Here is a 21,993-nt window from a genome sequence, read left to right on the forward strand (position 1 = left end):
TGATAATGAAATGTGCAGAATGTTTCCAAACAGAAGGTGTGTCTGAAATTCAATACGTGAAATTAGTCCAACTAGCATGTTTCAAATATTCACCAAAAATCTACTTTTCATCTTACAGTAAACTTTTTCACAGATTTGTATACTAAACATTCTCCAGGGTCTTCATGTGAACTTGTGATTGAATCAGAGTATCAGTTTTTGACTGGCTGATGTGTAAAGCATTATTTTAGCGTTAGCGATAAATTAGATTTGCTTTATATCAATCATTTTTGGAGATATGAACTTGCCTTTGCACACGGTGACATGTTTTAGTGTCTTCCACCGATATACCAAGTTTGGTGTTGATATCTCCGAGATTTGCTGAGATTTGATCCAATTTCCTGTTTGGTTGCTTTGTTGCCGATTTTGATTAGCTCTATCGAACAAACGGTTCTGAAAATCAAATATCCTTTGATAACTTCTGTGAGGGTTGCTCTGACGATGATGTGTGCCAATTCTGGGGAAGATTGGAAAAAAATTGTAGGAGGAGTAGGTAGGCTTTCAAAGGTTTTTGATAAAACCGGAAATAGCGGAAAATCTATATAACCGAAATTGACGCCATGGTGTGCGTTGAACTCGGCTTGATCCAGGGAATCCAATGGTACCTCATTTTTGTAAATTGGTCATACGGTTCAAAAGTTACATGTGTAAACACAAGTCCAACTTTGACCCGTTGGTGGCCCTAGAGTGGTGTAATGGGACACATGAAACTTGGTAAGTTGGACCAGGGGACTGTCCTTAATGAGTGTGCCAAATTTCACAAAAAGTTGTCGATGGGGTCTAGGGGCTGCCATAGACTCCCATGGTACAAGAATTACAAATAAATATAGCAGCAAGCAGCAATGAGGTGGCCAAGCAGTCAAATGACCCATAAAACACAAGAAATCCTCAAAACAGGGTTTTGAGTGCATGCAGCAAGTTTGGTGTGAATCCATCAAAGATTTGCTGAGATACGACCCAAATTCCTGTTTGATGGCTTAATTGCACATTTTGATTGCCTGTACCGGGCAAACGGTTGTGAAAATCAAACAATCATGTGTTGGCCTTTGTGAGGCTTGGTCTGAAGATAATCTCTGTGAAATTTGGTGAAGATTGGACAACATGTGTAGGAGGAGTAGAGAAAAAACATTTTTCAATGAATTCAAAATGGCGGCCGCATCAATTCGGCTATTATCACAAATGATGATGGGTCACACACGGGACGTCCCAAGATATCATGAAACAAAGGAATCACTTAATAAAGGCAAACAAATCAACAGTTATTGGCCAAAACACATTTTTGGTTCCTGCGGCCACGCCCAGTAATGACATGACACCAAATTCATTGGACAGCCTCAGAAGAGGGTTCCGAGTCATCACACCAGGTTTGGGGTTGATTTCTTAAAGATTAGCTGAGATATGATCCAACTTCCTGTTTGGTTGCTTTGTTGCCAGACAAACGGTTTGAAAATCAAATATCCTTTGACAACTTCTGTGAGGGTTGGTCTGATGATGATGTGTGCCAAATCTGGGGAAGATTTGACCAAAATTGAGGGAGGAGAAGCAAAAAAACGTTTTTTTACAAAATTCAAAATGGCAGTAAATCTATATAACCGGAAATTGACGCCACGGTGTGCGTTGAACTCGTCTCAATCCAGGGAATCCAACGGTACCTCATTTTTGAAAATCGGTCATACGGTTCAAAAGTTACGTGTGTAAACACAAGTCCAACTTTGACCAGTTGGTGGCGCTAGAGTGCTCCAATGGGAGACATGAAACTTGGTGAATATAAAGAGGGGACTGTGCTTAATGAGTGTGCCAAATTTCACAACTTTTTACCATACGGTTCTAGGGGCTGCCATAGACTCCAATGACAGAAGAAGTGTAATAATAATAATAATAAGAAAAGGTAGAATCATTTATGTGGCTTCGCCGCCTCGCGGCTTGGCCACCAATAAGAAAAGGTAGAATCACTTATGTGGCTTCGCCGCTTCGCAGCTTGGCCACCAATAATAATAAGAAAAGGTAGAATCACTTATGTGGCTTCGCCGCTTCGCGGCTTGGCCACCAATAATAATAATAAGAAAAGGTAGAATCACTTATGTGGCTTCGCCGCTTCGCGGCTTGGCCACCAATAATAATAATAAGAAAAGGTAGAATCACTTATGTGGCTTCGCCGCTTCGCGGCTTGGCCACCAATAAAACCACCAATAACAATAATAAAACCACCAATAACAATAGGTTTCCTCCTCACGGAGGAATCCTAATTAGCAAAAAAGGACCACCTCAGTAATTTACTTTGCGCACTCGAAAAGTGCTTTCCGCACCTAACCGCGGCAAACGATGACGACATCACGTGAAATTGGGCAGTTCCATCAATGGTTGCATGCTGAAGGTGCTGTCATAACTTGGAAAGCAAATGAAGTCAGGGCTCTGAGAAAATCGCTTTGTTACTTTCGTCCCGTGTTACTTTCGCCCCCGCTCTCCCCTAGCCTAGCCTATCGATCAAGGTACTCGAAAGCATGTAGCCTACACTGTCGACTTCATTTGATCTTGATAGGCTAAGCATTCTGTAGCAAATAATAACAATATACCTACTATTAATAAAAACTACTTCAGCATAATAATGCACCTAAAATACAAACGTGAGCAAGCGCAGCAATCGCTATCGAATCAACAGACATGCAATTATGCTAGCAGGGGAAGAACAGGCTAGCCTGGCTCTGCCCTCCTACGTACTTCCGCTCAATTTGGATTTTGCTTCTGTACTAGGTCTGGGATGTCGGTTCTGATGTCGATTTCCAGAAACAAATTTTTTGTAGGTCCAATCAGCGAACAGAGGAAGTGGCTGAGAACGATGACGTTAATGTCGTGCACTTGTTTGAGTAGTTCAGTAACGGCGGCGAGAAAGATGCGAGCGAAACTATTCGGCGGTTGTGGCAACGCTGCCGAATATAGGTTAAAGCCGGAGCAAGAACATTCCTTGCTGAGTTTTGTTGGTGGCCATGATGTTGTGGCCCTCCTCCCCACGGGGTTCGGGAAAAGTTTGATTTTCCAGCTACGGCAGCTAGCTCCGTTACAGTAGTGGTGAAGGAGTTGTCTAAGGCGAACGCTTGCGATTGGTTATGGCAAATCAGAGTGGCTCTGGGCGGATCCAATAGTTTTAAACTTCAACAGAGGACCCGCCTTCAAGGAAGTTAACGTTTGTCAATCGAGACATCCCAGACCCTCTGTACAAATGAAATGTACAAAGGTCTGGTTAGGACCAAGCTAAGAATAGGCTACAAACAACGAAAATCACCAGTTAACTTAAATTTGCAATAACTGTAGACTAATACAATAACAGGCTTTAATGAACTGAAAACATAAGTTATACGACTTACAGTTCTCAAGGACGCACACACGCGCTGTGAAGCGCAATTCCGTGCTATTCTCCGACATGCACTCTAACAATCACTGCTGATCAACGGCCTATAATCTTGTACAGCCCTATTTCTGATACCGTGGTGGCAGAAATTTAGCCGTGGCGGGCCGCCACGACAAAATCAACGTAGGAGAAACACTGTATTAAAGACTGCTAATGGAGTTTACTTAAAACTGTAGACATGCTAGTCAAAGAAATGCGGGACTGTTGTGCAATTCAGCACTGTAACATTAGCATACCAAACTAGCGATTTTTAGAAACGTTTCAATTAGGAAAATGGTTGCAAATATATATGTTCATGACTGTATATAACACAAAACAAGACTGTCATAATTTTTAAATAAATAAATTAAGCCGAAAATATTACATTTATCGGACTCTCTGGATGATCTGGCCGCCTTAGCCTTAGGTTTCAAGTAAGCTCCTGATCTTACTTGGTTTTAAGGGGTGTATACCCCTTAGTCTTAGCCTTACCCCTAGCTCAAAAAGAGTATTGGGACACCACTAGCTTTCACGGGAATGCTCAAAACTAAGGGGAAGGGGTAAGGGGTTGTGGTGAAGCTCGCCCCTCGCACCATATCTCACGCCAAGGTTTTGGAAAAAGTTGGCAGCCCTGGATAATAGTTAGATTCAACTTGCATCAATTACTACAAATATAAGTGTTGTTAATGTGGTAAATTGTAAGTGGGCTGATGAATAAAAAACGTTTAATAAGTCCCATTTGCTTCAACAGTCAAAGGTTAAACAGTAAGTGGAACAATAGTCCTCATTAGGCTAATGTTTGGTATGTACAGTTGGTACAGTAGGTAGCTAGCATAGCCATTTTTAGCTCTGCTTCACAATATTGCGTTATGTATTATAAGTTAATGTAATATACATAAATGTTAGTAAAGTTTTAGACATATACGTGATACAACACACCAGTAACCAATTGATATTATGTGTTACAGTTTTTCTCCATTGGTTTGGCTCATTTCTTGAAACAAAAATTACATTCTCAAAACTGTAAGATCATTTGTCTTATAGTTCAGCACTATAGCTCACCAGCAAAAAGATGATAACTCTCCCAAAACTGTTCACTCATCCTTCAAAAATAAATTCCCTTCCCATATAAAGAGTCAGTGCCCGAAAAACGGCAAAGATCCTTCTCAACTGCCTTGGCTCATTTCTCGAAACAAACCATACATTCTTAACACTCTTGGTGCTTTTGCCAAAATAACGTGGATGGTTGGGCACAGCACCTAGCCTGGTCCTAACCAGACCCTCGTACATTTCATTTGTACAGAGGGTCTGGGATCGCTGCATTGACAAGCGTTAACTTCCTTGCAGGCGGGTACTCTGTTGAAGTTTAAAACTATTGGATCTGTCCAGAGCCACTCTGATCTGCCATAACCAATCGCTAGCGTTCGCCTTAGCCAACCCCTTCACCACTACTGTAACGGAGCTAGATGCCGTAGCTAGAAAATCAAACTTTTCCCGAACCCCGTGGGGTGGAGGGCCAAGACATCATGGCCACCAACATACTTAGCAAGGAATGTTCTTTCTCCGGCCTTAAAGGAGACATGACATGAAAACTTCATTTATGAGGTTATTTAACATCAATATGAGTTCCCCTAGCCTGCCTTTGGTCCCCCAGTGACTAGAAATTTCGATAAGTGTAAACCAAGCCCTGCGTGTTCTTCTCCGCCTTTGACAAAATGAAGGCTCAATTGCTCTGTTTGAAAATCTCCTCCTAGTGACATAGATAGGAGCAAGGTTACCTCCCCTCTCTCTGCTTTTCCCGCCCAGATCATCTGGCTCGTAGTGGCTATAATTCTGCACCATGGCTGAAATTCGGGAAAGAGACTTCAGATACAGTATTAGGGGACCACTAAGGCATATATAAAAGCATCCAAAAACAGCATTTCATGTCTCCTTTAACTTATGGATATTTGGCAGCGTTGCCACAACCGCAGAATAGCTTAGCTTGCATCTTTCTCCGCCGCCATTACTGAACTACAACTCAAACTAGTGCACAACATTAGCGTCATCTCAGCCACTCCCTCTGTTCACTGATTAGACCTACAATTTTTTGGGGGGGGAAAACCGACTTCAAAGACAAACTCCCAGACCTAGTACAGAAGCAAAACCAAATTTAGCGGAAGTACGTAGGAGGGCAGAGCCAGGCTACACAGCACCATGGTTCACCTGCAAAAGCTTATACCTCTCCCAAAACAGTTTATTAATTTCCTTCTCATTAAAACAGTCAGTGCCCCCAAAATACCCGTCCCTTTGGCATTGTTTAAGCATCAAAACATCAAAATGTTTAGATGTTTTGTCACTATGGCAGAGGACTGTTGAAATATCCCGCTTGTCCACCTTTCAGTCTTAGCCCAGTTCTTCATTGACAATGGTTACTGTACTGTTTTTGTCGAGCAGACAAAAATAATAAAGTTGTGTATAAAACTGAAATAAAGAAATAGGATTTTAGGGTAGAGTGTCCTCCAAGGTTTGACATCACACATTGCACTTAACTGCCAAGGAAATTGTAACAGTTTTTATTCACACACATAAAGTAACTTCCATTCATCAGAGTAAAAATAAAATGTATACAGCACAATATAAACGCACATATAAAAAACTATGAAAATGATATGCAGCCTACAGTGCTGTAAATAGTGCTAACAATTCTTTACTGGTTGCTGTTTTCACCCTCCCTCTCGTGGCCACCGTCCTCACCCTCCTGGCCATTCACATGCTGGTGCCTGTCAGGCCATAGGTTCTTGTCCACATCACACCGTATATTCTCCCTCGCGATACGACGAGGGAAGAAACGGCGCGTGCATGTCGCAACCATCCCCTACACTGATCTCAAGTTATGTCCTCACATGCAGCATCCATTGCATGGAGCAGGGACCAATCCTCATGTACTCTCAACCTACAAGCGGAGAAAAACTCCTCAATTGGATAAAGGAAAGGAGAGTAAGGTATAGGGAACACCATGACCATCCTTGGGTGGGTAGTGAACCATGCCCTTATGAGCGGGCCACGGTGGAAATTCACATTGTCCCATACAATTACGTATTGGGGTAGGTAAGGCTCTACAAGACCTCTCTCATTTTCAGGTAGCAAATCTAAATGAAGGTGGTCCAAGAAGATGAGGAGCTTCTCCTCATCCCCCTCGCTAGCCTGGGACATCCACCGTTGCCCTGTGGCCAATAACATTACGGCCACGTCTTGTTATTGGCCAGGGGTGCGTTTCCCGATAACGATGGATCGTAGCTGTTACGAGGGTTCTCTACGATGAAAATAACGATCCATCGTTATTTCTTACGTGCGTTTCCCGAACATGCTCGTAAGGAGAACCATCGTACGTATCTCTTAAGTTGCACTTAACAAGACGCTGTCCATTGTACTGAAATGTGATTCTTCTGACGCAACTTGAAGACTTTAAAGTTAAAACGTTAACCAAAATATTTGACGAATTACGGTACACAAAAAACTATTTTCTGTAGCTACAGAAAACTTTACATTTATTACAGGCTACTTATTTGAGTACTTTTCAATGTGATGCTACATGAAGGTAAAGACAATAAGGTGAACGTGCAAACTATGCTGCATCTGAGTTTTACACCGGTGTTAGGACCTTGCAATCAGCGACACAGGATGCTAAATACCAATAGGAGGTCTTGGAAATTAAGTGGGCTCGTCTCCAAATTGAGGTGAGGAAGCTTTTGTTTGAAGAGATGAAGTTCACAAGGCCCTCCATTTCTGTGCCTATTCTTCTGCCCAATCAACAAGGTAGTGTTACATTTAGGTTACCTTATAGCCTAAAGTATACAATGTTTATTTAAATTAAGTAAAGGCTGAATTGTGTATTGTATCATATATTCAGTGTTGCCTGTCCAATCCTTACATGTTTACCTTATAGATCCATGTGAGGAGCAGGAGCAGGGAGAACAAACTCCCATAAAACAACTATTTCTCAAATTACTTGTGCCTTGGTTTTTAACTCTTCTTGGTACTGCACTTTCCATAGGCATATATATATGAGTCCTATATTTACTACTTGATTGAACTACAAGGTTAAAAACCATGCATATGAATTGTATCACACATGGCATGTCCCAGCTAGCATTCTAAACAATTCAATGTACAAATACAAGCATCTCAATCCAACATATTTACTGTCTTATTTTCTAGTGCTGACTATATCTACAATCTTGCATAGGCCAACAGCTCCCCAAGACCATGTTTGCAATCTCATAATTATCACATATTGGCCACAAATGACATTGTGACAAATGACAAACACATAAGTAATGAATACCCCATGTCTTCAACATGGAATCATTGTTTCTGACATGAATAATCAACTCTACTTTAATTGATGGTTGATCAATTATACTCATTATGAGTGTAAGATATGTCAGATGACATCATGATATCATGATGCTCCTGAACCACATAGAAGCAGACCTGCAGAGGCTAACAAGGAGGTCCTTTGCACTGACCCCTGTAACCCAACTACTGGCAGTGTTAAGGTTCTATGCCATTGGCAGTTTTCTGGAGGTTATTGGAGATGGACATGGGCTCGCCAAGGCCTCAGTGTCAAGATCTGTGCAGGCTGTCACAACTGCATTACTTTGCCACATCTCAGACCACATCCAATTCCCCATATCAGAGGGGACAAGTCTGCAGTGCAGGACTTAGGCTATCTTCAATGGCTTTTATGATTTTCGTACGAGTTTTCACTCCCTCCCAGCCCCTTCACCCTGTGTGACTTCCTAGTCAACCCTGTGGAGTCTTTCCATTTCCTGGGCGCCACCATCTCCTAACATCAGGCTCGGCTCTGCCACCAGCCTCTTCATCCGCCGGGCTTGACGTGCTACCAGCCCTATAATTCTAATAAACATCTTCAATGTTCAATTGTTGTTGTGTTATTGTACTCGTAAAAGCGTTACGTTAATGCATTTCTAGTTTCTATTGCACATTACAACAGCCATATTTCAATGTTATAGTATTTTGAATAAGACTGACATTTGTTTTTTAAATACCTTCATTGCATGCGCCAAACCCACTAAATCAAATTATTTTGTGTAACCTAAATTTACTTGAGGATAAACCGGATTCTGATATTTTTTCGGCAGTTAAACTTGTATGGTTCACTAAGAAATATCCCAGTTCCAGCGTAACTGGTGTAAAAAGAGGACCAACAAAATCTTATTTTCCATCGGAATTAACTTTCAGCATGAGTTTAATGTAGTTTTCATGGTCGGCCTACGCGTGTCTCCACTGAGTCTCTGTGCTACGATGCACTTAGCGATCTACGACTGGTCTGGAGCTCTCGTTGATCTACGACGATTTTCAAGTGCCTCTTTAGCTACGATGGTTTCGGGAAACGGCCCGTACAACTAAGATCCATCGTATGATGGACTCTACGATCAACTTAGGCTTACGATGCTTTCGGGAAACGCACCCCAGGTTGAAGCCAGCTTCATCCACAAACACAAGGATTTGATGGGTCTCATTTCCTTCCAATGCCATTATTCTCTACAATAGCGTAAACAAGGAAACATCAAATCAGTCATACAAAAGAGATACACATAATATAAAACAGTTATAGACAATTACATAGGACTGTTCTATGTTTTCCACATGTTCAATATACTACTGGCCAGTATTCCAGTTCAGTCAAGACAATCGCGTATTAGATTTGAGCATTTATTGTTACATGAAATGGACATGTAGATTTAACTTTGGCGGAGTGGATGATCAAAAGGAAGCGCTTCCTGCCTCCTTGATGCAACACATCCATACTTGACATATGAGGCAGGGAGCAATAGAGATATAATCCCCCCGGTGAAAACAACATACAGACAGCATGGGAGAAGGGGAAGGTGGAGGGTGGCAGCAGCACTGATCATACAACAACCGGGGTGAGTGTGTGCGTATCCGCGCGTCTTTTAAAGACGCCTTCTTGGCCGTGGCCCAATGGATATGCGCTGCTAACCTGGGTGTGGTAGTGGGCGGAGGAAAGGAAGATGGAGTAAGACGCCTTACATCCACAATGACTGACGCGCGCTGCCCGATTGCCCTGCCTGGTTCCAAACCTGGGGTACATGTGAAGAAAAGGGAAAGGGAATATCATCAATTACAAGATTTACTGAAATGTTACAATTAACCCCACAGTATCAGATACATTTACATGGGAGGCACTAACTGTAGCTCTTTGACCCATTTTCTTATTGTATGTTATATTCTTTGTAAAATAAGGATTATAATGATAATTGCATCATGCAGTATGCTGCAGTTTTTAAGTGAAATGTTGAAGTCAGATAAATTAAATACTTTCATACCTGGATTACCTGGATACACAAATCAGCTAAAGTGGGTACTGAAGCCAAAAACGTTGGTACCCTATGCTTGATTGTAAAAAGGTTATAATGATGGACAACCAGTAACTGACTTACATGTACATACTGGTACCGCAGCTCTTTCACTCTATTAGAGTGATACCCTGTTAATTGGCTTGATTGTCATCTGATGCTTCTACAATGTCTGGTCTATTGTAGAGATGCATATAGAGTTGACACTTTGGAATATGACATTGTCTTCTAAGATTGCAGCGCGGATCTGTCTCAATGTGATGGCATTATTTGCCATCACCATGTTACAGATCTCTTGTTGCTCATTCAGACGTTTTCCTCTGCCACCCCTGCAAGGTTGTCGTTCAATCCTAGACATATAATTCAAAGGAAACACTCAATTCGTAATATATACCTTCTGTATACCAGAATGAGTAACCTATGTAATTGTATTGTTGTTTTACCTATAGTAACTTTATCACAATTCTAATGCATCACTGCACAGTGACTGAAATGCTACTGCCATACTTCCATAGTTTATTTTCTACAATGTTTTTCTGTAAATTTTTTGGTATCATAACATCCCATTGAGGTAAGATATTACTGTAGGCCTATCACACACACACACACACAAACACTAAATGAAGAGGTAAATGTGTAAGTAAATATATTTATTGCGCTATGCACAGTGTCCTGTCCTACTACATATAATTTCATCATTGACTGACTACATACCTGTTTTCCCTGTGAAAGGTTTGGATGATGGAGGAGACCGAGAGCGAAGCACATTGGGCTGCACTCGGCGACCTGCCTCCGCCATTGTGAGACCATGGATAGTTATATGGTCTATAATTGTGGCCCGAATTTCATCCGGGACAGCCTGGTGTCTTCGTGCTCCTCAGCCTCTTCCCCCTATTCCACCACCACACTCCCTTACTATTACTCCTCCTCTTCTTCCTCAAGCAGGCAGTTGCCTTTGTTGATTTATTTGGCCAAGTGCCTCCATGTTCAGAAATTGTACTGGTGCTGTATGGTCAAGCTCTTTAAATACATGTTGGCAGCATTTACAGTCATGGACAGCACCTGTTGGGGAACTAAACATACTGTTTGATTGGTCATCTGAGTTGTGTGAAACTCCTCTTTCGTTAACAATTAATCAACAATCAGTTTAGATCAACAAGATCTATTCACTTGGAAATTGTGCTAAATGTAGGTTAACTGTACTAATTATTTGCAATTTTGATGAAATGAATGAGAAATTCTATTCTGTTGTGAGCAATTGCCAAGTGGTTTGGAGGTTTGTCCATGTTTTCAGAATGTAATTTCTGTTTCAAGATGAAATGAAATGCAAAACCAATGGAGAACTAGAGAGGGTACAATTTCTGGGGAAATTGTGAGGGTGTGCTTGCGGCTGCCCCAGCTACCCATAGTCTCCTGGTGTTTACATATTTTAAAAAGCATTTAAGTGTATGACTGCAGTTCTGACCATTGTGTTCCCTTGATATTAATTTTGTAAAAATGACATGTATCACTCAGATGGTATCGCTCAGTAGGTAACTTAGTAAATTGTATTCAGATATAAACAACTTGTTGGTTGTTCAACAAGAGGAAGACACAGCATCTGCTTCTTCAACTCCTTAATCCTCGAGACACCTGTTGCACCTGGTTAAGAGGTTGTAGGCTATGGGACGTCTAATATTGCATTTGTCTAATTATGTGTAGGACAGTGTTTCTCAATTGGTAGGACATATTGATTCATAAAAGCATCTTAATGTATCAACGTAGCCAAACTGTTGTAAACATTAACGGACGACGAGCAGGTTAACCGAGTGCTAGGGGTGCTCAAGGGTGCTGCAGCACCCCCTGACATTATGAGAATTTAAAATTATATGACTTAAAAATCCACCACCGTGGCACAGCTCCGCAGAAGCGGACTGGCATTCGGGAGCACCGGGAAAAGAATAACTATGGAAAACCAGGGTAAGAAACGTAGGGTGGGGCTGAAAAATTAAGAGACAAAGAAATCATCTTCACTAGACAAGGTTTTACCAATTGAAAAACGGCTGTTTATTTTACATGAAGCTCAACTATTTTGCGCTCAAATAAAGGCCCAAATGTTCGGCTTGCGCGCTGTGCGCGCTCGCTTTAAGGATTGAACTCCCTAACTCGCATCCCATTGAACACAGACTATGCTTGTATTAGCAGGGCAGCTGTGGTGGCGTATATGGGGGCCAGTTCTGGTGGGCCGATCTGGATCAAAGTCCAGGGCCGATTTTTACTCTCAGTTCCTCCCTGCCGCCCCGCAACATTAAGCCTCCGCCAGCACCTCCCTGATAAAATATGTTCCCGCGGCTATGCAGCCATGTAAACTCGCCTTTGTGGGGAGTGAAGCTCGCAAAAGCTCACCCGGGGGGGGCTACCAAATCTCACGCCAAGGTTTTTGGAAAAGTTGGCAGCCCTGTGCATAGCAACGGTCAAATATGAGAAAATTGTTCACCGCAGAACGTTGGGAAGCCCCATTCAAGTGAATGGAGCATTCTACAGTAATAAGAACAGCCGTGTAATAAGACAATAAAGTTTAGCCATAGCTGTGGCATTGAAGACAGCACTGTATCCTACTACACTGCCAGTGGGCGAGCCGAGTCTGTGACTGTGGCTAACGTCAAAACAAGACGCAGTCTCACTCAAATTCCAAGTTTTACACAAATAACAAACTATGCTGACCCGCTGGTTGTCTTCGCAATCGCCATATCTTTAAAACACTGCTGTCCATTTATATGTAGAATTGACCCTGGTACGAAATTAAGAAAGTACTCACCAGACGCAGATCGACAGTTGACTGAGTGTCAACACTGTTGACAACATTGCTTCCGCAATCATAAATGGAGGCTGACAGGCTCCATTTATGGCTCTCACTAAGCAAACAAATCAACGTTTTTACAGCAACCTATATTAAAATCTCACCACCTGGCTGTTTTCACAATAGTCATATCGTCATAGAAATTTCCCTCTTTGTTTTTTCGTGTAAAATTGAACTATAAAATTAGCTACAAAAAATACTACTATGACGCTTTCTAGCATGGCTGCTGCCTAAAAGACGAGGCGGTCTCACGGGCGACCTGCACTCGCTAAAATTCCAAAGACTGTCACGACCTAAATCAAAAATGCAAGATTGCAGTTCCACTCGAAATCGCTTTCTCTACAAAGCCAAATGGTTGTGATTTTTTGGGGGTGGTATTTTTCACTCGCAAACCAAGCTCCAATTTGCGAGCTAGAAAGTCTATCACGTTGTATCCATGCGTCGTTGCAAGAGGCGGTCTCACGGGCGACCTGCACTAGCTCAAATTTGAAAGACTGTCACAACCTAAATAAAAAATGCGAGATTGCAGTTCCACTCGAAATCGCTTTCTCTAAAAAGCCAAATGGTTGTGATTTTTTGGGGGTGGTATTTTTCACTCGTAATCCAAGCTCCAATTTGCGAGCTAGAATTTCTATCACGTTGTATCCATGCGTCGTTGCTAACGTGTGTTGACGTGGCTAGCACAGATTACCCTTCGTCGACAAAAGGCACTTTGTCCCCACAAAAACGTTGCAACCTCCTAAACTGTGCAACAGAACGTAAATCCAAATACAAGCAACTCAATCGCTACCAAGACGAAACGTTTGACACCTAGGTTGTCTATGTAGTCCAAATATTGACAACGTTTTAGGGGGGCAAAAAAAATAATAATAATAATATTAATAAATATGTGAGATAACAATGGTTTGTGCTCGCCGAAGGCAAGCACACCCCAAAAACTGTAATGTACCAACAATTTCAGTGAATCAAGATGGTGCTGCTGTCTGTCCTGTCAAAAACCATTCAAACAGGGGACAGCAGTGGGGTTTTAGGAACTACAGCAAACTACCGGAACCATGTGAAAAAAAAGCTCTAGCTTTTTCCTCTGTTTCACTGGCAGTGAGTGTTCACTGTATTTCACTCCATGTGTACAAGGCAAACATGAAGTTTTTAAATCGTACCTACTCTGCCATGATTATTGTAAATCAGAGAGAGAAAGTATGAGGAGAGCAGTAGAAGATGATTTAATCTCTCCATGGATTAGCACCACCATACCTCTCTGGTATCCTTGCACCCTATCACCTCATAAGGACACTAAGATCCCAAGATGCCAGCTATCTGGTGGTTCCCAAAATGTATTTAAAAAAACTGCTGGAGGCAGGGCGTTCTCATATAGAGCACCCCTTCTCTGGAACAGATTACCTGTCTCAATTAAGGAGGCTGATACCGTTTGGACATTCAAAGTTAGGTTAAAAACCTTTTTGTTTAGTCAGTTCTACGGCTGCCAAAGTGTGTGTGTACTTTTACTGCAAACCTGGAGTGTGTGTTTGTCTGTATATTTAGTCATTTAGCAAATGCTCTTATCCAGAGCGGGTATATGTATCAGAGCGAGTATATGTATGTATCTGTGTATATGTATCATATCTAACTTTTAAATTACAAATAAAGAATCAATATGCAGTGGCTGTCCTAGCACATTTGGCACCCCGGGTGCAGGTTTTCCCCTGAACCCGCCCCCCGGCCGCCGCCCCAAACAAGCGAACGACAATGGTTGTGCAATACCGCAAACGCACTACTTTTTTATGTCTGCAGAGGGCGCCAAACACACAAAAAAAAGAAAAATGCCACCCCTCTCCTCATGGCAACCCGTCTGCCCGTGACTAAAACCGCCCCTGTCTATATGTCTATAATATGATATAGGTATCATATTACTTGAATTTATAAAAAAAAGTTAACCAGTTTCTAGTTGGAGACGACGGGGGACGGGCGGGGGACGGGTTATTCTTCGGGTTATTTCATGTTTCAACCGAGGGGGGCTGGAGCTGTCTTAGTGTCTAGGGCTGCATCAAATACCCTTTTTGGTCTGCTAAATTGCTGCACTAGTCCACACTTGACCGGTGGGGACCTCATTCTTAATATCATTGTAACTGTTTGTTCTCCTTGCATTCTCTAATTCCTGCTCTCCTCTCTCTGTCCTCCGTCCAGTAACTACACAAGCAACAGCTGCAGTGGCATAAATAGCTAAAACATATCTAAAACAAAATTGCAACAAAAGGCTAAATATTAGGCAAATATAAAGGTTTGAGTCTATGTTTATAAAGTTACCCTCCTGTATGGTGACAGGACACCTGTGTGAAGTGAAATGGGAAAATCCACTTCACTATTGGCTCAAACCAAATCTGTGTACCCCCACTTATACAGTACCAGCTGGCACTGAAGTGTTTGTGCAAGAAAGCCTCCTCTGTCCCATGTGAAAGAATGCTCTCCAACAGGAGAAATTGACTAAACCATAACATAGGCAGTTTAATTATATATAAAAAAAACTCTTTTTTTTTTTTTACAAATGTCAATACATTTGTAAAGAATAACAATGAATGTACAATACAACCTTCATTTTAAATGTTTTATATACAAACTGTTAGGTTTGTTAAACTGCGGTGGTTATGCAGAATGCTGCTCCTCCATTCAACCCTTCTCTCTCACTCTTTCCATCCTCAGTTACTTTCTCTGTCCCGCCCACCTTCATGTCTTCACCATTGTTCTGTTCTTTCTCATATTCAGAGTTAGTTTTAGAGGGCAAGAGAGCAGCCTCCTCTTTCTGAGTAGCCCCTGTCTCCCTCTTCACATTTTCATCGATGTACAAAAGTGGTGCCTCCTCCTCCCATCGTTGGGCCTCTACTGACCCAGGTCCTCCTACCCCACTATCAGGCCCTCCCCTCCCTCCGTCAGTCTCATTAGCGATAAACGTGCTGAGAACCACCTCTGTCCCGTTGGCCTCCTTGTGATTGTCCTCCAGGTTCCCCCCTCCTCCACACCATCGCATTCCTCTCCTTCTCCGTTCCCCAGGTTCACTGGTCCTGCCCATGCATCCTCCTCTGCCATTTTCTTGCGCTTGGACCCATGCCCATTCCGTAGGTTGGAGCCAAAGTGCTTGGTCCGTTTGGGTCTTTTTAAGTTAACAAACAAGTAGAGACACATAACTCCAGCCACAACTATCACACCAACCAGAGTGGTGACAATAATTGACCATAATAAGCTTGGTTTTAAGGGATCTTCAATTAGGACTGAATCCAGCGATGATCTAGAGGTGTCTGTGGTGCTGGGGTTAGAGAACCTGCCTGTATGCATACGCATCACAATGGGGGTAGTTGATTCTGTTAACAGTGTGGGGGAGCCCTCTGTGGAAGGAGTGGTGGTTTGAAAAGACCATGCAGTGAGGTCATTAGTCAACAGCTTCTGATAAGTGTTTGGCAGTAGGGAAACCACAGTTGGCAAAACGTCTTGGAGCGTAGTGGGTTCAAGTGGAGTGGTTGTGTCCAATGCAGGGCCCTCTGTTGCAATGTGGGAAACTTCCGTTGTAATTTTCACTGAAAAGGTTGTGGACACTTTAGAGACTGGCAGCAAAATTGTGGTGCTTTTAGCATCAATTGAGCTCACTGGGATAAACACATGGGTGGTGGTTGCTTCCCAATTAGTTTTGTCAATTTTCTCAGTTGGCACTGTGGTGGTCTTCTCAGGAGTAGATGCTGCTGTAGTTGATATTGTAGATGCAGGTGATGTCATCAGAGGGGGTTCAGTAGGTACCATTGCTGAGGTAACATCTAACGGTGTAAATGTTTTCCTGATGATCTTGACCGAAGAGTCTACAGTTATGGGAGCTGTCATGGTGGCACCCACAACTGTGGTGCTTTCAATGTCTTGGGCAGGGTGACCAGGTAAAATGAGGAAAATAATGACTGGGAAAAGAATGAACTCATCTTTCTTCATCAATGCCATAATGCACCAGGACAGGAAGGGTTCACAAAAGGTCAGAGTGCATAAAGTTCCTTTGAAGTTATGATTTTTTCTTTCGTATTCTCAGAATACAAAACTCTCCCTCTCTTCCTTTAGGAAGTATAAGAGAGGTATTGTTGGTGAAAATATGTTTTCACTGTGCCTGAACACAAGGGAACTTCAGTGTAAACCCCTTATTTTCTTCTCAGCTCAGTTTCGTTCAAGTTGTGATGTATTTGTGAGCAGATTCTTTAGGCTAGAAAACTGCAACCCTTTGCTTCCTCTTTACCCACCCTTGTTCTGTTGTCATCCCACACTGTGCCGAGCAAGTGATTGCAGTATAAGTTGTTCAAACAGGAATGTGTTTCATGACTGAAAGAGAACAGGATGAAGAGGAGAGGGAGACATGAAAGGTTAATCAATCATCTCACCTTTGTCACTGGCTGGCCTCTTTAAACTATCTGTGTTGTTGTACAGATGCTAAATGCTCATTTTCACCACAAATTTAAGGAAGTCACTACTAGTGCCTATTACTTACAATTACCTTAGATGTTTACTAGAAACATTAAAATGGAACACAAAACCTTCAATTACTTAAGTCTTAAGGTATGGCCTTAACATACTGATTATTTAAGAATGAAGGCAGTGGAAGACCACGTGAAGTGAAAATCGTACTCATGGCGCTACCCAAATGTTTTAAAACAGCAATCCAGCTTTCTTCACTTTTCTTACTATGATATTGAATATCCACATCCATCCATCAAAGCCATAAGCATTCATATTCAATTATTTATAGTCTCTGCAAAGCTGAAAGACTGTTCACACAATTCACTTACCAGTGTCTTCAAAAGACGAACAGTTAAAGTTGCAAACGTGCTGAAAAGCCACGATAACCTTATGGGCATGTTATGCCCATTTTTTTTTTAAAAATATATCACTTTTTTGTCTCTCTTCTCGGTATCTGTCCCCGTTTTTTGTAAGTCGTCTATCTTCTCAGTCCTGTTTTTGTAACTGCAATACCAAGATAGGTGTGGTTGGAGAGGTGCCAAGTAACTGTGTGCCTAAATACGTTTGTGCTTATTTCTCAAGAAAAGGAGAAGATATAATTTTTTGTGGGAAGCTGTCAAATTGAATTAGTGGGATGCATGTTTCATGCAAGCTAAGCACATGAATATACGTTGTATGAGTATGTGTGCTTTTCTAAATGTGTTTGTCTGTACTTGTATGTATCTGTGTGTGTGTGTGTGTTTGTGTGTCTGTTATTGCTACAAAGGGCGGAGGCCATTTGAAAGTGTGAGAATGAGAGAGTGAGAAGGAAGTCCTTAAATGTCACATGGCAGTTTATTATCCATCACACTTTGCCAATGCGTTTGTAGCCAGTCACCAGTTAGTCAGAATGTTATACTTGTCACATCCAATGTGCCTTTACGGCACTAATCCGCACTGTACATCTAATTTCTGATCGATTTCTACTCCAAGTCAAGACCATAGGTGCACTTTGTAGCAGCAAACCTATGACAATGGAAAATTGTAAAAATAAACATTCAGGATCAATGGCATATCCATAAATGCCTAGTTCAGACAAATCATAATTGCAAGAAATAACGTGTTTAATAGAAACTACTTCATGGTTTAGTAGGTAAACTTTGACTGGAGATCAATATAATTCCTCAGCCACAATTTCTAAGCATAGGTTTGTTAGGTTGTGTCTGGATTTGCTTCAGCAAAGTACAGAACAATTTTAAAAACTCACACGAGTTTGTTATCCAGTTGAATTGACTTTAAAATGTTATGTTAAGCCTAACATGTATAGCAGTATGTCTTAAGAGATCTTGACATTATTTCAGCTTTATCAGCTTAATGACATTTAATAGCTAGATGCCAAAAATTGAATGGTATTGAAAGAACTATGTTTAAATTAAGACTAAGATGGCACTTTCAAAGTTTCATAGAGCAAACACTAGACTTTACTCCTGCAGTCTAGACATAGACTGTCTACGCATCTGGACTTTGGCGTTATGTTCACTATACAAGCTCCCATGAACACCATACGTATGCCATTTAATTTGACTGCGACTGCCTTTATGTTTGGCTAAAAATAAGTTATGTTTTGCAATGATTTGTATTTAATTCTTATTACAAATTGGTTATTTTACGATTAGATGGTTACACGTTACTGGTTCTCTTTGTACGTGTTTTACACACACTTTGGTAATGATACAATGAGCAAAAATAAACTGGGCTATCAACTGATCATCATCCAAGTCTCTGAGTCACTACTTGCAATGCAATGGGCATGCCACTCTATGCCTAGCATCTGGGGGTCAGTTTTGTATACTTTATTACAGGTACTTGTAAATACACATTTCACAGTTGGAGTTAGATTAGTTTATTCCCAGCTGAATATCAAACAGTACTCCTCACATGGTGTTCCAGTACAAAACATCCAAAAATAAAACTTCGAATAATATTTACAAGATGCCTTTGGTAATATCTGGTTTCAATGAAGTAGCATACCACAAGAATTCACAAGAAATCTGAACTCTACTCTTTCATTGTCCGTGCAGACACAGCACAGTAATGCAGTCTTCTTCATTTTCACAGTGAGTCTATATCTGTGTCTCAGTTAATGCTCTCCCATTCACATACCAAAATTCTGTAATGTCATCCAGTGTCACTTTAGGCTGAGCCCAAAAGCCCTCCCCCCTCTCCCATTTTAGTCTTCCCTTCTCACTATCTTTCCCCCTGTTGTCAAATTCCATTGTTGCTCCATTGGCATACCAAAATTCCACTCTCTCCTCCACCGATGACTTCTGGGCCACCCACAAACTCTGCATATCCAAACCTTTAGCAGTTTCTCTTAGTCTACCACTTCCCCTCCGACCCCTCTCCTTCTGGACAGACAAGCACACCCGCAGAAAGATAGTCAGACCGAGAAAGACAGCAGCGGTCACTCCGAGGGCCCACAGAACAATAAAACAGATCAGCCTAGAGGATCGAAGAGGTGAGGATGTCCTGTTTACATCTTTGCAATGAGGTACAGTACTTTGAGGGGGTAGGATGCCCATTGCATTTTTGGCTATCAGAAGCAAAGTCATGTTGTCAGCTCTTCTGTTCTCATCTGAAACCCCTACTAAGTGTTTCCGTGTGTGTGTTCTCGACAATATGTCCAGAAATGTGCATTTTATTTGTGAGCGTGGCTGAGGATGGTTACTTAAATTAAATGAATCCTGATTAGAATGTGTGACAATTCTGCTATGTAGCAGTGCATCTGTATGGGTGTCAGGGTCATTATCTTTGTTTAGGTGCTTTACTGCACCATCTAACCGTAACCCATTCACATGAGCACTTACTTTAACATGGTCCTTGGGGTATTGTAATTTGATAGTTGTTCTTTCTGCTCCTGTCATTACATCTAAAGTGTCTGTAACTGTCACTATACTGGAGGGTGAGACCCCCTCCATATTGTTGCTTAACCCAATATCTGTGTCTTTGTTCGGACCTGTCTCTATGTTTGTTGAAGTTTTTGTCTTGATCTGTGTCCAGTTGGTATCCTCTGGGATACTATCCACCACAGGCATACTTCCTAAGTCTGCAGGGGTGTGATGGGCTACTCCTGTTGGAAAAAAGTTTGTTTCAACATCTGATTTATTTTCCTTTAAAGGTGTGCGTTCATTGCTTGCTAGAACAGTTGAAGAAGCATTGGTTTCGGTTCCTCCAATGTCTTCATGAGTTGTGTCGTCTACATTTTTGTCAGTTGCTAAACTGATGGTAAACCTCTCTTGAGTACTGAACATGTCCCTCTGGTTATTTAAGTAGTCAGCAGTTGACTGGGATGAGGGCTGATGTTGTTCTGTGTAAGCATAGCTCCCAAGTTCTGATGATTGTGTGGCTTCTGTCTTATTGGGGGTTTCCGAGAAGAGATTAAGAGTGGCAAGGAGGTGTGGAAGGCACAGCAGCAGAACATTCTGAAACATTCTCATTATCTGTCTTTTAAAGGGAAATGGAAAGGCAGAGGAAGAGAGAAATCAAAAGTTAGAACACAAAACAAACGGACATTATCTAAATCCTCAAAAAAATGTTTTTACTGATAATGTCAAATGTACAATTGTCCATTTAGAAGTCAAGCATTTACTGTTTGACTGTTTGTATTGTTGTAAGAATGTATCCATAACATTACAAAAGAACACTACACTGATAACAAATCTTCACAATAAACAAAATAAAAAACATACCTATTGGCCCAATATTGTCATCTCACTGCGTATTCTTCTTTCCCAATTGATTTCCTCTTTAATGTTATTGGCACAACCCCCTCTTGCTTCATGGAATATCTTGAACAACCAGCCGCATATCACGGTTCGGATGAGGAAGAAGTTTGACTGCAACGTGACACAGTTGGCTGGTAAGGGCAGGATGTGGTTTGTGACACCGCCCTCAACCTCCGCTGCAAATCCTCTGAGGCGTCAGTACGGACTGCAAAAAAACAACACAACTTCTTGGTGATTCTTTATATTCAAAGATTTGACTGCTGATATGAAGACATGACACTTGGTTGTGATGATGTGACTAGACAACAGTAGATACCAGTGGCAACTGGTGACTCAAATGTACATTTATATAAATACTTATGTTCAAGTTATGTCCTTTTATTCAAATGTAACAAAAATCAAACTAGCAACCTAATACTGACAATATACAACTAAGGTAAGGTAAAACACCCAAAATGTATCAGTATCTCCCATAACAAACACAAAGAATGAATATAAAAGGGGGCCAGGGGGGTATTCCAGGTAGCGGGTTTAGTGAAAACTTTGAGTTGTTTAACCCTGAAAAGAGGCATACTCCGAGTTCCACGTTCCAGAAGGAGAGGTAACGAAACCTTTTGGTAAGTTTCCATGGTAACTTACTCCGTGAAACTAATCTGCTCGCTAGCAGGTTTTCCATGCCAAACTCTGCGTTTCTACCGATCCCCTCCCACTTTATGAGCCCGATAACTTTGGCAGACACGGCATATCATTTCCTGGTTCAGCCGAGCAATCTCGAACTAAATGTAATTTGCTTAATTATACGCTGGGAGACGATTTTAAGATTGCGATTTGACGTGCTTTAATTCCCTGATGAATACCTAAGTTAACGTTACCGTTTCCCGTCACAATCTGTAATTTATCTTAGCAACATTCTCAGCCCTTGGGCCTTCATAGCTAGTGTTACATGCCGTGGACATGCACTCAGAATTGACCAAATGCTTTTGGGCACTGAAATAAATACAAATAATTGAAATTGTATTTGGTCTTCTTCATTGCCTACAAATAGAAATCACAATGAGTAGCCCAACCTATTTCTATCGGCTATTGTTCCTACAATTTACA

At 41.5% G+C, this 21,993-nt stretch overlaps 1 protein-coding gene across 2 annotated transcripts; it reads right to left on the reverse strand.

The window, feature by feature from the left end:
- Positions 1–13,614: 13,614 nt before the first annotated feature.
- Positions 13,615–21,092, reverse strand: LOC124488906 (zonadhesin-like). 2 transcript variants are annotated; one of them, XM_047051447.1, is made up of 3 exons: positions 20,857–21,092; positions 17,458–20,611; positions 13,615–16,993 (listed from the first exon to the last, which is right to left on the reverse strand). In XM_047051447.1, exon 3 carries the CDS (start codon positions 16,622–16,624, stop codon positions 15,542–15,544), a length of 1,083 nt encoding a protein of 360 aa, XP_046907403.1. In that variant the 5' UTR covers positions 16,625–16,993; positions 17,458–20,611; positions 20,857–21,092; the 3' UTR covers positions 13,615–15,541. The 2 variants fall into 2 exon arrangements, with proteins under 2 accessions (XP_046907403.1, XP_046907402.1); XM_047051446.1 differs by lacking the exon at positions 13,615–16,993 and having other exon boundaries at positions 18,940–20,611; positions 20,857–21,079.
- Positions 21,093–21,993: the final 901 nt, after the last annotated feature.

This window comes from Hypomesus transpacificus, unplaced genomic scaffold (assembly GCF_021917145.1).
Source record: "Hypomesus transpacificus isolate Combined female unplaced genomic scaffold, fHypTra1 scaffold_155, whole genome shotgun sequence".
NCBI lineage: Eukaryota > Metazoa > Chordata > Actinopteri > Osmeriformes > Osmeridae > Hypomesus > Hypomesus transpacificus.

Excerpts from the sequence above, each read along its gene's own strand:
- LOC124488906 (XM_047051446.1), bottom strand. The coding sequence starts at position 20,604 with ATGAGAATGTTTCAGAATGTTCTGCTGCTGTGCCTTCCACACCTCCTT.